This window comes from Ranitomeya imitator, chromosome 7 (assembly GCF_032444005.1).
Source record: "Ranitomeya imitator isolate aRanImi1 chromosome 7, aRanImi1.pri, whole genome shotgun sequence".
In the NCBI taxonomy this organism is placed as follows: Eukaryota; Metazoa; Chordata; class Amphibia; order Anura; family Dendrobatidae; genus Ranitomeya; species Ranitomeya imitator.
In genome coordinates this window covers 57,563,430-57,580,789 of record NC_091288.1, presented here as the reverse complement: position 1 = coordinate 57,580,789, position 17,360 = coordinate 57,563,430, and the positions used below count along the sequence as shown (strand labels likewise).

Sequence of the window (17,360 nt, the reverse complement as noted above, 5' to 3'; positions counted from 1 at the left end):
CTGCCCCTTGAGATTTAGATCAGACCAAACGTGTCAGGGGAGGAAAGTTTTGAGTTAACGAGATGCTAAATGTCTCCGTGCTTCCACTCTGGATAGTGTGCATTGCGCCATTAATTACATTTCTTATAACTGTTTTAGGCTGTGTGCACACGTTGTGGATTTTTCGAGTTTTTTTCGCGTTATTTCGCTATAAAAACGCATACATTATGCATCCCATCATTTAGAATGCATTCCGCAATTTTTGTGCACACGATGCGTTTTCCGCAAAAAAAAACGCATCGCGGTAAAAAACGCATCATGTTCATTAATTTTGCAGATTTTTTTTTTTCATTTTTCCCACTATTTAATGCATTCGGAAGCTCCGGAAAAAAAACGAGACAAAACCGCAAGAAAAACGCATGCGGATTTCTTGCAGAAAATGTCCGGTTTTGCTCAGGAAATTTCTGGAAGAAATCCTGAACGTGTGCACCTAGCCTTAATGTCACTAATAAAAGTAAAGTTTTATTTGTAAATAGCTGACTAAAAAAATGGTCTAGAATGGGTATAAGGCTATATGCACATGTTGCGGATTTAGTGCGGATCCGCAGCTGATTTTTCCGCGCAGAAACGCTGCAGATCCGCACTGTGATTTACAGTACAATGTAAATCAATGTAAAAAAAAAAGCTGTGCACATGGTGCAGAAAAATCCGCACGGAAATGCTGCGGATTTAAAATAAGTGCATGCCAATTCTTATGTGCGAATCTGCAGCGTTTCTGCACCATTCCATTATAGAAATCCGCAGTGGTAAAAACCGCACAAAATCCCCATTAACCCCTTCACCCCAAAGCCTGTTTTCACCTAAGTGACAGGGCCAATTTTTACAATTCTGACCACTGTCACTTTATGAGGTCATAACTCTGAAACGCTTCAACGGATCCTGGTGATTCTGACATTGTTTTCTCGTGACATATTGTACTTCATGATAGTGGTAAAACTTCTTCGATATGACTTGCATTTATTTGTGAAAAAAACAAAAATTTGTTGGAAATTATGAAAATTTAGCAATTTTCAAACTCTTAGTTTTTATGCCCTTAAATTAGAGAGTTATATCACATAATATAGTTAATAAACAACATTTCCCACATGTCTGCTTTACATCAGCACAATTTTGGAAACATAATTTTTTTTTGTTAGGACGTTATAAGGGTTAAAAGTTGACCAGCGATTTCTCATTTTTGCAACAAAATTTGCAAAACCATTTTTTTACGGACCACCTCACACTTGAAGTGACTTTGAGGGGTCTATATGACAGAAAATGCCCAAAAGTGACACCATTCTAAAAACTGCACCCCTCAAGGTACTCAAAACCACATTCAAAAAGTTTATTAACCCTTCAGGTGCTTCACAGGAATTTTTTGAATGTTTAAAAAAATTGAACATTTAACTTTTTTTTCACACAATTTTTACTTCAGGTCCAATTTGTTTCATTTTACCAAGGGTAACAGGAGAAATTGGACCACAAAAGTCGTTGTACAATTTGTCCTGAGTACGCTGATACCCCATATATGGGGGTAAACCACTGTTTGGGCACATTGCAGAGCTCGGAAGGGAAGGAGCGCCATTTGAATTTTCAATGCAAGATTTGCTGGAATTGAGATCGGAGCCCATGTCACGATTGGAGAGCCCCTGATGTGCCTAAACAATGGAAACCCCCCACAAGTGACACCATTTTGGAAAGTAGACCCCCTAAGGAACTAATCTAGATGTGTGGTGAGCACTTTGAACCTCCAAGTGCTTCACAGAAGTTTATAATGTAGAGCCGTAAAAAAAAATTTATATTAATTTTCACAAAAAATGATCTTTTTGCCCCAAATTTTTTATTTTCCTAAGGGTAACAGGATAAATTGGACCCCAAAAGTTGTTGTGCAATTTGTCCTGAGTACGCCGATACTTCATATATGGGGATAAACCACTGTTTGAGCGCATGGCAGAGCTCGGAAGGGAAGGAGTGCCATTTGACTTTTCAATGCAAAATTGGCTGGAATTGAGATCGGACGCCATGTCGCATTTGGAGAGCGCCTGACGTGCCTTAACAGTGGAAACCCCCCACAAGTGACCCCATTTTGGAAAGAAGACCCCCTAAGGAACTTATCTAGATGTGTGGTGAGCACTTTTAACCCCCAATTGTTTCACTAAAGTTTAGAATGTAGCATTGTGAAAATTAAAAAATCATTTTTTCTTTCCACAAAATGAGGTTTAAGCCCACAATTTTTTTTTTCCCAAGGGTAACAGGAGAAATTGGACCACAAATGTTATTGTCCAATTTGTCCTGAGTACGCTGATACCCCACATGTGGGGGGGAACCACCGTTTAAGTGCATGGCAGAGCTCGGAAGGGAAGGAGCACCGTTTGAAATGCAGACTTAGATGGAATGGACTGCAGGTGTCATGTTGCATTTGCAGAGCCCCTGATGTACCTAAACAGTAGAAACCCACCACAAGTGACCCCATATTGGAAACTAGACCCCCCAAGGAACTTATCTAGATGTGTTGTGAGAGCTTTGAACCAACAAGTGTTTCACTACAGTTTATAACGCAGAGCCGTGAAAATAAAAAATATTTTTTTTCCACGAAAATGATATTTTAGCCCCCACGTTTTTATTTTCCCAAGGGTAACAGGACAAATTAGACCCCAAAAATTGTTGTCCAACTTGTCCTGAGAACGCTGATACCCCATATGTTGGGGGGAACCACTGTTTGGGTGCACGGCAGAGCTCGGAAGGGAAGGAGCGCCATTTGAAATGCAGACTTAGATGGATTGGTCTGCAGGCGTCACGTTGCATTTGCAGAGCCCCTGATGTACCTAAACAGTAGAAACCCCCCACAAGTGACCCCATATTGGAAACTAGACCCCCAAAGGAACTTATCTAGATGTGTTGTGAGAGCTTTGAACCAACAAGTGTTTCACTACAGTTTATAACGCAGAGCCGTGAAAATAAAAAATATTTTTTTTTCCACGAAAATGATATTTTATCACCTATGTTTTTATTTTCCCAAGGGTAACAGGAAAATTGGACCTCAAAAGTTGTTGTCCAACTTGTCCTGAGAACGCTGATACCCCATATGTTGGGGGGAACCACTGTTTGGGCACACAGGAGAACGCGGAAGGGAAGTAGCACTGTTTTACTTTTTCAAAGCAGAATTGGCTGGAATTGAGATCGGACGCCATGTCGCGTTTGGAGAGCCCCTGATGTGCCTAAACAGTGGAAACCCCCAATTATAACTGAAACCCTAACCCCAACCCCAACCCTAGCCCTAACCCTAGCCCTAATGGGAAAATGGAAATAAATACATTTTTTTACATTTTATTATTTTTCCCTAAGTAAGGGGGTGATGAAGGGGGGTTTGATTTACTTTTATAGCGTTTTTTTGGCGGATTTTTATGATTGGCAGCTGTCACACACTAAAAGACGCTTTTTATTGCAAAAAATAGTTTTTGCATCACCACATTTTGAGAGCTATAATTTATCCATATTTTGGTCCACAGAGTCATGTGAGATCTTGTTTTTTGCGGGACGAGTTGACATTTTTATTGGTAACATTTTCGGGCAGATGACATTTTTTGATCGCTTTTTATTCCGATTTTTGGGAGGCGGAATGAACAAAAACCAGCAATTCCTGAATTTCTTTTAGGGGGGGGCGTTTATACCGTTCCACGTGTGGTAAAATGGATAAAGCAGTTTTATTCTTCAGGTCAGTACGATTACAGCGACACCTCATTTATGTAATTTTTTTTATGTTTTGGCGCTTTTACACAATAAAAACTATTTTATATAAAAAAATAATTGTTTTTGCATCGCATTATTCTGAGAGCTATAACTTTTTTATTTTTCTGCTGATGATGCTGTATGGCGGCTTTTTTTTTGCGGGACAAGATGACGTTTTCAGCGGTACCATGGTTATTTATATCCGTCGTTTTGATCGCGTGTTATTCCACTTTTTGTTCGCCTGTATGATAATAAAGCAATGTTTTTTGCCTTGTTTTTTATTTATTTTTTTTGCGGTGTTCACTGAAGGGGTTAACTAGTGGGATAGTTTTATAGAGCGGGTCGTTACGGACGCGGCGATACCAAATATGTGTACATTTATTGTTTTTTTTTAATTTACATAAATAAATGGATTTATTGGGAAATGTTTTTTTTTTTTTTATTTGGGGATTTTTTTATTTTTTTTTTTACACATTCTATTTTTTTTTTTTTTTTTAACTTTCTAACATTGTCCCAGGGTGGGACATCTCTGTATTAGATAAGATCGTTGATCTGACACTGTGCATAGCACACTGTCAGATCAACGATCTGACAGGGAGCTTAGCTGGCTTTCCAGCGCCTGCTCTCAGCAGGCGCCGGCTAGCTAGGTCACTTCATGACCCGGAAGGAGTCCGGCGGCCATCTTGGATCCGGGGACTCCTTCCAGGTCACCGGAGCAACGCGATCTCATTGCGTTGCGATCTCATTGCGTTGCTCCGGTGGGAGAGCGCAGGGAGCCCCCATCCCTGCGCGATCCTCCTCTATGCCGCTGTCACTACTGACAGCGGCATCAGAGGGGTTAAATGCCCGCGATCGGCGATAGCGCCGATCGTGGGCATTGCTGCGGGGTGTCAGCTGTCATATACAGCTGACACCCGCACCCGATCACCGCGGCGCTCAGCGCGAGACCGCGGTGATCGGTGCGCCGTACTAGTACTGCTGCTGGCACAAATGCAGTGCCTGCAGCGCCGTACTAGTACGGCGCGTGGCGCGAAGGGGTTAATGCCGCATAAAAACCGCACAAAAGCCGCATAAAATCTGCACCTGCGGATTCTGCCAGGAGATGCGGATTTTATGCAGAAAATTCTGCACCCCATTCCCCAAGTGTGCACATAGCCTAAGACTGTGTGCACACGTTCCGGATTTTTTTGCTTTTTTCGTTATAAAAACGCAATAAAAATGCATGCATATGCATCCCATCCTTTATAATACATTCCTCAATTTTTGTGCATATGTTGCTTTTTCTTCCACAAAAAAACGCATCGCAACGCAGCATGTTCATTAATTTTGCGGATTTTTTGCGGATTTCACACTATATTATTGCATTGGGAACCTCCAGAAAAATCCGCAAAAGACGCGAATAAAACACATGTGGATTTCTTGCAGAAAATGTCCGGTTTTGTTCAGGAAATTTCTGCAAGAAATCCTGACGTGTGCACATAGCCTGAAGAGTATATTTTGGCCATTGGGAATGGTTACCTTGTCGGTAACGGCTCCTTTAGAGAGGTCACAACATGTTCCCTATACAGCATTTCTAAGCATTGTTGGTGAAAAATGCAGAGAACAAGTGAGATAATTAATAGTATTTTCTCTCTCGCTTCATTGCGCGACACAGGAAACCAGAGGTGTGTGCTGCCAATAGGAGGCTGACACTAGGCAATGAAAAATGTTAGCTCCTCCTCAGTAGGATACACCCACCGACCAGCCGATCAGTTTCAGCAGTGTCAGTAGGTGCACTCGTTTCTACCTTAGGTTTTGTTGTGTTTTATTAATGATTTCCCTTTTTCCTTAGGATACAGCTTGTGAAGCAGCCCTCTAAGCTAGTACGGGCGACAGGGTGGAATTGTGTCACTCTGATCCCCCCCCTAAAGTCTGAGAGCACAGTGTGGGATTGCGTCACTATGGTTGTCTCCCTTGTCCATCCGGCTGGACCCTATCCCCATAACATATCAAGAGTGTTCAGGGCATCTCCACGGAGGGACAGTAGGATTGGTCCTTGCTTCCATCCCCCTGCTCATGCTCCCTCCAGAGCCAGACTGCAGGGTTGGAAGACGGTACCAGTACCTCCCAGCTACCCGGGCGACAGCCTCCGGTACCAGGTACCCTCCAGTCGCCCAACATTGTTCGGGACACCTTATGATCGTCTTCCCATTATGCTGTGAAGATGAATGCTGGGGCTTTTAGGACAGGTATCCTCCCCCTATGTCCCAGGAAGATAAGGTGAGGGAGTGGTTGTTAAAAAAAAAAATAAAAAAATGCTAATGGATCAGTAAAGCCACAGTTTTTCATTTTGATTTTTGGAGTGCTGCCTGTTTTTTTTTTTTTTTTCTACTTTGGAGGTTTGGACATCACCTTTACAGGTTTATTACACCCATTTTTTTTATTTTTTTTTTGGTAGTGCTGCCAAATTTTCTTAAATTATATATACAGGGTGGGCCACTTATATGGACACACCTTGGTAGGCCATGTATACGATTACACCTAAATAAAACTGGAATGGTTGGTGATAGCAACTTCCTGTTTGTGGCACATTAGTATATGGGAGGGGGAAAACTTTTCTTGAAGTTGGCCATTTTGTTCTCCTATTGCTTTCACACTAATTTATAGGTTTAGCTCCGGTTGGAAGGTGTATACTACTGAGGAGGAACTAACTTTTTTATTGCCTAGTAGCATACACACATGGCTTCCTGTGTCCTCTAATGCAGGGGTCCCCAACTCCAGTCCTCAAGGCCCACCAACATGTCATGTTTTCAGGATTTCCTTAGTCTTGCCCAGGTAATAATTGCATCACCGTTGAAATGCAAAGGAAATCCTGAAAACATGACCTGTTGGTGGGCCTTGAGGACTGGAGTTGGGGACCTCTGTTCTAGAATACCCGATGCGTTAGACAGGCGGCCTCGACCAATCAGAGACCGGCACAGCATCGACGTAGAAATCCCGCGGCTCTGATTGGTCGAGGCCGCTAGGCCTCGACCAATCAGCAACGGGCACAGCGACGATGATGTCATAAAGGACGTAGAAATCCCGCGTCTGATTGGTCGAGGCCTAGCGGCCTCGACCAATCAGCAACGGGCACAGTGACGATGATGTCATAATGGTTGCCATGGCGACGATGATGTCATAAAGGTTGCCTCGACCAATCAGCAACGGGCACAGCGACGATGATGTCATAATGGTTGCCATGGCGACGATGTCATAAAGGTTGCCTCGACCAATCAGCGACGGGCACAGTCTGCCGCAAATTCTGGAATCATCATTGTCCATATACTACGGGGACATGCATATTCTAATGAAGGCTCTGAGAGAGTTTTACGGTGAGTACCCAAAATCTTCATATTCTTCACATGTGAGAGCTTATTCTGTAGTCAGCGGAAACAGCTTCTTTATGAAATTATTAAATTGTATACTTTTTCTTAATATACGAATGCATCTGTTCTTGCCATACAGTGAAGCTGCGTGGACACCCCTGGAACTTCCTCCTCTGATTGTTGAGCACCTTCCTACATGGAAGCAATGCATCTTTTGGAAAGTTGTTCTTGCCCTCCCTGAAATGAATGATCATGATGATCCTACAAAGTAAGTACCGTAAATAGCTATTACTTGCTGTGTAACACAACTGATGGAACACTCATATTACTACAGTTTATTCTCTGTATTTCAGTGCTCTGTCAGAATGGTTAAAGGCCAAGTTCAGTTGGGCAGGTGTCAGGCCTGAGGTTGAACACAAGCAGAAAGTTCAGACACTTGCACTGTACAGCTCCTTAGAGTCTCAAGGAGGATGCCCAGTTCGAGTAAATGTTTGTGTAAAGGTGAGGTAATCAGATGTATATTGGAAAGTTACTTGTTTGCCAAGGAAATTGAAAAAAATATATTATTAATTAGGTCAATGAATTAAATTGTTACTTAAAGGGTTTCTCCATGAATATTAAGAAAAATATATGAATCAATTCCTAAACACCAGCCTAAATTAGCAAGTCCCACCTTTGTTGTTTAGGGACATGAGGTAATAATTATAGTACATTAAAATATCTGCCATTGCATTACAACGACGGAAACCAGTTATTAGTACTGGGGCGTGTGAGCATGTGCAGTAGGAAGCTCTACCCCTCCCTTTATATGTAGGCAGATGTGCTCTTATTGGATATTCTGCCCTAATACTGATTATAGGATGGAAAGGTGGTAGAGAGCAGTGTGAGCAGCCTCTTCTTCCTTCAGCACCCCTTATATCTCCAGTATTAGATCAGACAGACAGGGTGGACAGCAGCATGAGCAGCCTCTTCTTCCTTCAGCACCCCTGATATCTCCAGTATTAGCTTAGATAGGCAGGGTGGACAGCAGCATGAGCAGCCTCTTCTTCCTTCAGCACCCCTGATATCTCCAGTATTAGAGCAAATATACAGTGCGAGCAGCCTCTTCTTACCTTAGCACACCTGGTATCTCCAGTATTAGATCAGCTAGGGTGGACAGCAGTGTGAGCAGCCTCTTCTTACCTCAGCCCTCTGGCATCTCTAGTATTAGATCAGATAGACTTACTGGACAGCAGTGTGAGCAGCCTATTCTTACCTCACGACCCATAATATATCCAGTATTAGATCAAATGGACAGCAGTGTGAGCAGTCTCTTCTTACCCCAGCACCCCTGGTATCTCCAGTATTAGATTAGACAGACAGGGTGGACAGCAGTGTGAGCAGCCTCTTCTTACCCCAGCACCCCTGGTATCTCCAGTATTAGATCAGATAGACAGGGTGGATAGCAGTGTGAGCAGCCTCTTCTTAACCCCAGCACCCCTGGTATCGCCAGTATTAGATCAGATAGACAGGGTGGACAGCAGTGTGAGCAGCCTCTTCTTAACCCCAGCACCCCTGGTATCTCCAGTATTAGATTAGATAGACAGGGTGGACAGCAGTGTGAGCAGCCTCTTCTTAACCCCAGCACCCCTGGTATCTCCAGTATTAGATTAGATAGACAGGGTGGACAGCAATGTGAGCAGCCTCTTCTTACCCCAGCACCCCTGGTATCTCCAGTATTAGATCAGATAGACAGGGTGGACAGCAATGTGAGCACCCGTGGTATCTTCAGTATTACATCCAAATATCCTCTGAGAACACATCTTCTTACACAAGTGAGGGGTGTAACACGTGGTCAGTCACCTGTCCTATTTATATTGTGGGACAGGTTTCTGGCAGTGTAACTAGACATATCAATATAATGTACTATAATGACAATCCAAGTGTGATTTGCTAATTATGTGTACAGTATATAGGAATTTATTAATAATCTCATTCTTTATTACTAGCTTTCTTTTCTTTTCCAGAAAACCTTTTTAAGAAATGTGAACTCTTCACCATAGTTTCCCAAGTAATTTTTCATAGCTCTACATTTTATTACGTGCATATCTTGATATGTTTTTCTTCTGAAGGCGGTACATGGCCCTCTGACTGAGAATGAATTGGAGCAAGTTGAAACTCAAAAGCAGTTTCTGGGAACAAGTGGTATTGTCCTCCTGTTACCAGTGCAGTCAGATGCCGATGTATATCGGATCGCAGCTCTGCTGCAGCTGAAGCAGCTACTTCAAGCTAAACCTTTTATGCCTTCCCCGGCTCTTGCAGTTCTGGTACCTTCAACTTACACAGATCCAGACACCGTTCTAGAAAAAGGTGGGTCTAGACTAGTATGAATCATATTGATGAGTTTGAATACTCACTTTCAGCAAACTTTGCATATATCAAAAGTATAGCCAAATTTAAGAAATCTTTGTAATTAGAGTTGAGCAAATAAATTTGCAGGATCCTGTTATAGTGGCCACATGTGTAGTTTGTAGCCACCAGACCAGAGAACTGCAAATCTTCTTCCTGCGACATTCCTGGGGCATTTTTTGATTAGCAGGCTTTTGTAACGTCATTACATTGCCACACACAATGACACAACAGTTTACTAATCAGATGGGACACAGGGGATCTCACAGGTAGTAGAAAGTTCACGATTCTTTAAGGCCCCTTCACATTAAGCGACGCTGCAGCGATACCGACAACGATCCGGATCGCTGCAGCGTCGTTGTTTGGTCGCTGGAGAGCTGTCACACAGACAGCTCTCCAGCGACCAACGATGCCGGTAACCAGGGTAAACATCATAGTAACATAGTAACATAGTTAGTAAGGCCGAAAAAAGACATTTGTCCATCCAGTTCAGCCTATATTCCATCATAATAAATACCCAGATCTACGTCCTTCTACAGAACCTAATAATTGTATGATACAATATTGTTCTGCTCCAGGAAGACATCCAGGCCTCTCTTGAACCCCTCGACTGAGTTCGCCATCACCACCTCCTCAGGCAAGCAATTCCAGATTCTCACTGCCCTAACAGTATAGAATCCTCTTCTATGTTGGTGGAAAAACCTTCTCTTCTCCAGACGCAAAGAATGCCCCCTTGTGCCCGTCACCTTCCTTGGTATAAACAGATCCTCAGCGAGATATTTGTATTGTCCCCTTATATACTTATACATGGTTATTAGATCGCCCCTCAGTCGTCTTTTTTCTAGACTAAATAATCCTAATTTCGCTAATCTATCTGGGTATTGTAGTTCTCCCATCCCCTTTATTAATTTTGTTGCCCTCCTTTGTACTCTCTCTAGTTCCATTATATCCTTCCTGAGCACCGGTGCCCAAAACTGGACACAGTACTCCATGTGCGGTCTAACTAGGGATTTGTACAGAGGCAGTATAATGCTCTCATCATGTGTATCCAGACCTCTTTTAATGCACCCCATGATCCTGTTTGCCTTGGCAGCTGCTGCCTGGCACTGGCTGCTCCAGGTAAGTTTATCATTAACTAGGATCCCCAAGTCCTTCTCCCTGTCAGATTTACCCAGTGGTTTCCCGTTCAGTGTGTAATGGTGATATTGATTCCCTCTTCCCATGTGTATAACCTTACATTTATCATTGTTAAACCTCATCTGCCACCTTTCAGCCCAAGTTTCCAACTTATCCAGATCCATCTGTAGCAGAATACTATCTTCTCTTGTATTAACTGCTTTACATAGTTTTGTATCATCTGCAAATATCGATATTTTACTGTGTAAACCTTCTACCAGATCATTAATGAATATGTTGAAGAGAACAGGTCCCAATACTGACCCCTGCGGTACCCCACTGGTCACAGCGACCCAGTTAGAGACTATACCATTTATAACCACCCTCTGCTTTCTATCACTAAGCCAGTTACTAACCCATTTACACACATTTTCCCCCAGACGAAGCATTCTCATTTTGTGTACCAACCTCTTGTGCGGCACGGTATCAAACGCTTTGGAAAAATCGAGATATACCACGTCCAATGACTCACCGTGGTCCAGCCTATAGCTTACCTCTTCATAAAAACTGATTAGATTGGTTTGACAGGAGCGATTTCTCATAAACCCATGCTGATATGGAGTTAAACAGTTATTCTCATTGAGATAATCCAGAATAACATCCCTCAGAAACCCTTCAAATATTTTACCAACAATAGAGGTTAGACTTACTGGCCTATAATTTCCAGGTTCACTTTTAGAGCCCTTTTTAAATATTGGCACCACATTTGCTATGCGCCAGTCCTGCGGAACAGACCCTGTCGCTATAGAGTCACTAAAAATAAGAAATAATGGTTTATCTATTACATTACTTAGTTCTCTTAGTACTCGTGGGTGTATGCCATCCGGACCCGGAGATTTATCTATTTTAATCTTATTTAGCCGGTTTCGCACCTCTTCTTGGGTTAGATTGGTGACCCTTAGTATAGGGTTTTCATTGTTTCTTGGGATTTCACCTAGCATTTCATTTTCCACCGTGAATACCGTGGAGAAGAAGGTGTTTAATATGTTAGCTTTTTCCTCGTCATCTACAACCATTCTTTCCTCACTATTTTTTAAGGGGCCTACATTTTCAGTTTTTATTCTTTTACTATTGATATAGTTGAAGAACAGTTTGGGATTAGTTTTACTCTCCTTAGCAATGTGCTTCTCTGTTTCCTTTTTGGCTGCTTTAATTAGTTTTTTAGATAAAGTATTTTTCTCCCTATAGTTTTTTAGAGCTTCAATGGTGCCATCCTGCTTTAGTAGTGCAAATGCTTTCTTTTTACTGTTAATTGCCTGTCTTACTTCTTTGTTTAGCCACATTGGGTTTTTCCTATTTCTAGTCCTTTTATTCCCACAAGGTATAAACCGCTTACACTGCCTATTTAGGATGTTCTTAAACATTTCCCATTTATTATCTGTATTCTCATTTCTGAGGATATTGTCCCAGTCTACCAGATTAAGGGCATCTCTAAGCTGTTCAAACTTTGCCTTCCTAAAGTTCAATGTTTTTGTGACTCCCTGACAAGTCCCCCTAGTGAAAGACAGGTGAAACTGCACAATATTGTGGTCGCTATTTCCTAAATGCCCAACCACCTGCAGATTTGTTATTCTGTCAGGTCTATTAGATAGTATTAGGTCTAAAAAAGCTGCTCCTCTGGTTGGATTCTGCACCAATTGTGAAAGATAATTTTGCGCAGGGCCGCACTTAGTAACCCGATGTTTACCCTGGATACCATGCTAAAAGTTAAAAAAAACAAACACTAGATACTTACCTACCGCTGTCTGTCCTCCTGTTCGACACTGCAGTATACGGTCCTCCATACAGCTGTACCTTTGTGTGCATCAGAAAGAAAAGGAATGCAGGGACCTCACAAGTCTTTATGTGCTGTATATGGGAGACATAGCTGCTAGTCTCTCCTCACTAGCTAAGAGTCAACTGAAAATTAGAGAAAATTAGAGAGAGCCCGAACATAAAGCTAAAAAACTGTAATGTACCCACATGACTGCTTATTCTGAGTAATGTGAAACTGGTTTGCTACTTCATTGTTCATAAATAAACACTTGTAGGACTTTTTTTTTATCACAGTCATATCTTCATGTCTTTTGTTTTATTTCAGAACTGCATATTTCAGATTTGGTGTCATGCGGACTAATATCAGATTATAAAGTTTTCTCCATACCTGATGCCGTGAATGACCTGAATGGAACAAACACAGTAAGATTTGTAATATTAAAGGGCATCTGTCACCCCCTCCACCCCTCCAGCCGTTATAAACTAAAAGAGCCACCTTGTGCAGCAGTAATGCTGCATTCTAACAAGATGGCTCTTTTAGTTCTTGGTGCAGTTATTGCCAAAATAAAGCGTTTTATAATTTTGCCAAAATACCTTTCTTTAGCCAGGGAGGCGGGTCTTAACCCCCCTGCTGTTCAAAAAATTCCGGCACTCATGAAAGTCTGCAAATAAGATTTATTCCAATGCAATCCACAATATATAACGTTTCGGTCTGAAACTTAGACCTTCATCAGACGGATTGCTGCAGCGTGGAAGGAATCAGGTGAAGTCAGCGCATAGAAAAGGATAAACTTCCTGTGAGAAATAGCAGACTTTCATGAGTGCCGGAATTTTTTGAACTGTACTTATTAAGGGTGTGGTATCCCTTTCCGAGCACCTTCCAGTTACAGAGTGACGTGCTTTATATATTTTTAACCCCCCTGCTGCAAACGCCACACTGCCGTCACTCAAATCTTCAGGGGCGCCGGGCGCCGCCCCCTCCGCGCTGTTTTCCCATGAAATCCAACGTCTGCGCTGTTTAGTTCTGGCTGGTGCAGGCGCAGTGAGCTTTGGCCGTCTGACCTCACATGCAGTCCTGCAGACTGCGCCTGTGCGGCCAGTACTTAACAGCGCAGGTGCCGGATTTCATGGGAAAACAGCGCGGAGGGGGAAGTTCAAGCTTAGTGTCTGTAGGAGGCACACAGGGTCTGCTATTCAGACCAGAATTTCTCTTATTTTTTTTTTTTTTTTTTTTTTTACTATTTAACTTTTTTACCCAGATGAAGGGGCATCGGAACCTTTCAAGGTTCCGATCTCCCCGAACCAACAACAGGAGAGCACAGAGAGTGTCGCCTCTCCGTATCCTCTCCTGCGACGTGGGATGTCACTGCCTGTGCTGATTCTAGGGGCGACGGGCCCCTTCAAGGGCACCGATCTCCCTCCTCCCTTAACAGACGAGCACATGGAGTGTCACCTCCACGTATCCTCTTCTGCAGCCAGGCCTATTGCCGGACATTTTGCCCTGCCCCCCAGGTTATACCCTCTGATGCTCTGAAGCACCCTACATCGTGGCGTCTGTGCAGCCCCCACTGTATCACCACTGAAAAAAAGAGGATGATGGAAGGAGGCGGATGGTTCCTCTCCATCCCCCTTTTAAGGGGATGGTGGATGGAGGCCCCCCCAACCCTGCACCGTCCTGGTTACCCCGGACACAGGTCTGTCCTGCAGCATCTGCCATCCCCTTCATATCGTGGTAAGTGCCACCCGGGAGGGGTCGTTTTCCGGCGGTGATAGGAGGGCTCCATAGCGACAGGGACTCCACAGGGCTCCGCGGCATCTTTCCCAGTGGTCCGCGGGTGCGCGTCGGCCGAAGCCATAAATTTAGTCCCCGCCTTCGGCCTAGTGTGGGCCTCATCCCGATAGGCCCGCCCACCGCTTGCATCACTCTTGCGGCTCTGCCCCCAGACCTGGCGCTTCTTGCTCCTTGCGAGACTACCTCCCAGCTCTCGGCAGCCATCTTTCCCCACTGCACAGCAGCCCTGCCGCCTTCTGCACGTGTCTCTCTTGGCCTTGATACCGGTCTTCCCCCTACTCAGCGCCATCATAGATTGCGGGACACAGGACCTGGGGAGGAAGGCTGCACTAGGTAATTCTCTGTAGCTTTAACCCACATCGCTTCCACTAGCAGTGTTTTTTTACTCATATTGGGGTACATCATGTCGCAGTAAAGGGCTAAAAAGGCTACTAAGGTGCATACCACCTTTTTCACTGCGTGTACCACCTGCCAGGCTCCTCTCCCTCGGCCTCAAAGCTCCCCTCTCTGCTCAGCCTGTGATGCCCAATGTGCCCAGGAGCCCCCACCGCTACCGACCCCAGTGTATCTACCCGCCCCCCCCCCCGAATCATCAATAAACATCAAAGATGCTTACCTCCATATCCCAGTCTTCCTGCCACATCAAAGGTTCCTGCGTTTTGCCATCTACGAGGACCATTTTCAATTCACGGCCTTACCCTTCAGCCTTACCACTGCGCCCAGGGTATTCACAAAGGTCATGGCGGCGGTCATGGCCATTCTTCATTCCCGAGGAGTTGTTGTGTTGCCATACATAGACGACCTCTTGATCAAAGGTCCGTCCTATCATGCCTGCGACGCATGCGTCCGCATTACCTTGGATACTCTTTCACGCCTGGGCTGGCTGATCAACTTGGACAAGTCCTCCCCCGTTCTAGCCCAACGGACCTCCTTCCTAGGCATGATCCTGGACACGTCCAAGGGGCTGGTCCTGCTTACTCGGTCCAAGCGCTTCAGAAGGGAACCCGGACGCTTTGTCGTCCCTTTCCTCAGTCCATTCGGTTTGCCATGAGGATCCCGGGGAAAATGGTGGCCGCAATGGAACGGTTCCCTTTGCCCAACTGCATCTCCGCCCCTTACAACAGGCTCTGCTGGACAATTGGGACTGGAGTCCCTTATTCCTCGATCGGCCATGTCCTCTGCCCCGCGGATCAGGCAAGCGCTCAAATGGTGGACTTTGGAATCATCCCTCAGCCAGGGAGGTCTTTTCTCCCAATTCACTGGCTGGTGGTGACTACCGACGCCAGTCTCCTCGGTTGGGGAGCAGTATTTCGCCACCACACTGCCCAGGGGCGTTGGACCATTCGGGAGTCGAGACTTCCGATAAACATCTTGGAGATTCAAGTGATCAGATTTGCCCGGAGACGTTTCCACTTCCTCCTCGCGGGTCACCCAATTCGAATTCAATCAGACAACGTCACAGCTGTGGCGTACATAAACCATCAGGGGGGATACTGCAGCAGGGCGGCTATGCGGGAGGTCTCCCACATTCTCCGTTGGGCCGAGAACAACCGCTCCACCATTTCTGCAGTGCACATTCCAGGCGTCGAGAACTGAGCGGCGGATTTTCTCAGCCGTCAGGGTCTCGCCTCGAGGGAGTGGGAACTCCATCAGGAGGTCTTCCAGCAGATTTGCCTTTGCTGGGGGACTCCAGACGTGGATCTGATGGCGTCAGACTGAACGCAAAAGTTCCTAATTTCATAGCACGTTCTCGGGATCCCCAGGCCATCGGCGTGGACGCACTGATATCCCCATGGCATCGGTTCCACTTCCCGTACGTGTTTCCTCCGCTTCCCTTACTACCGAAAGTAATCCGAAAAATTAAGATGGAGGGGGTTCCTTTGATCCTAGTCGCCCCAGATTGGCCACGTCGCACGTGGTACGCGGAGCTCGTTCAACTTGTATCTGACGTTCCCTGGCGGCTACCAGATCACCCAGATCTGCTTCGCCAAGGGCCGATCTACCACCAGAGCCCAGGGGCCCTACGTTTAACGGCTTGGCTGTTGAAACCTGGATCCTATCTCAAGCTGGTTTCTCCCAGCAAGTCATTGCCACCATGATAAGCGCTCGCAAGATGTCTTCCGCTCACATCTATCACCGCACTTGGAAAGCCTTCTTCTCATGGTGCAGGCTCCGTGGATGTCGTCCTCCTCGTTTTTTCAATTCCCCCATTCTGGAATTTCTCCAGTCCGGCTTGGTTTCCGGTCTGGCGCTCAGTTCTCTCAAGGGTCAGATCTCGGCATATCCGTGTTGTTCCAACGTAAGATTGCTGCTAACTTGCAAGTCAGGACTTTTGTTCAGGGGGTCTCCCACTTAGTACCCCCCTATAGAATGCCGTTAGAGACCTGGGATCTCAATTTGGACCTGAGTCTTCTTCAGGAGTCCCCTTTTGAACCTCTGCAAGATGTCTCGCTGATTATTCTCTCCTGGAAGGTCGCCTTCCTTGTGGCAGTAACCTCAATCAAGCGAGTCTCAGAGTTGGCCGCCCTGTCCTGCCGGGCGCCCTTCCTTTCCTTCCACCAGGACAAAGTGGTCCTATGTCCATATCCGTCTTTTCTTCCCAAGGTGGTTTCATCCTTCCACCTTTAATGAAGATATTGTTCTTCCCTCCTTCTGCCCACAGCCAAGACATAGGGTTGAAAAGGCCCTTCACACCTTGGACGTGGTAAGGGCTCTCAGGAGGTACATTTCTAGGACTGCCCCCTTCCGCAAATCGGACTCCCTCTTTGTGCTCCCGGAGGGTCACAGAAAGGGTTTAGCCGCTTCTAAAGCCACGATAGCCAGATGGATCCGATCAGCTATTCAAGAATCTTATCGGATCAGGGGCAGACCTATCCCGGCGGGGATTAGGGCACACTCAACTCGGTCGGTGGGTGCTTCCTGGGCCATTCGGCACCAGGCCTCAGCAGAGCAGGTTTGCAAGGCCACAACATGGTCCAGCCTGCATACTTTCACAAAGCACTATAATGTCCACACTCGATCTTCTGCGGATGCGGCCCTTGGTAGACGTATTCTGCAATAGGCCGTTGCACATTTATAGTCAGTTGGTACACGGAGTTATTTGGTTGTATTGTTCCCCACCCAAAGACTGCTTTGGGACGTCCCATGGTTATAGG

The 17,360-nt window shown here is 45.1% G+C and overlaps 1 protein-coding gene across 2 annotated transcripts in view; it reads left to right on the top strand.

The window, feature by feature from the left end:
- Nucleotides 1-17,360, top strand: part of MCM3AP (minichromosome maintenance complex component 3 associated protein) — a 110,117-nt gene that overhangs the window by 82,381 nt on the left and 10,376 nt on the right. For both annotated transcript variants that reach the window (XM_069733263.1, XM_069733264.1), the window contains 4 exons: nucleotides 7,234-7,362; nucleotides 7,448-7,595; nucleotides 9,206-9,443; nucleotides 12,739-12,836. In XM_069733263.1, the coding sequence (XP_069589364.1) occupies nucleotides 7,234-7,362; nucleotides 7,448-7,595; nucleotides 9,206-9,443; nucleotides 12,739-12,836 (613 nt within the window). The remainder of the gene's footprint in view (nucleotides 1-7,233; nucleotides 7,363-7,447; nucleotides 7,596-9,205; nucleotides 9,444-12,738; nucleotides 12,837-17,360) is intronic.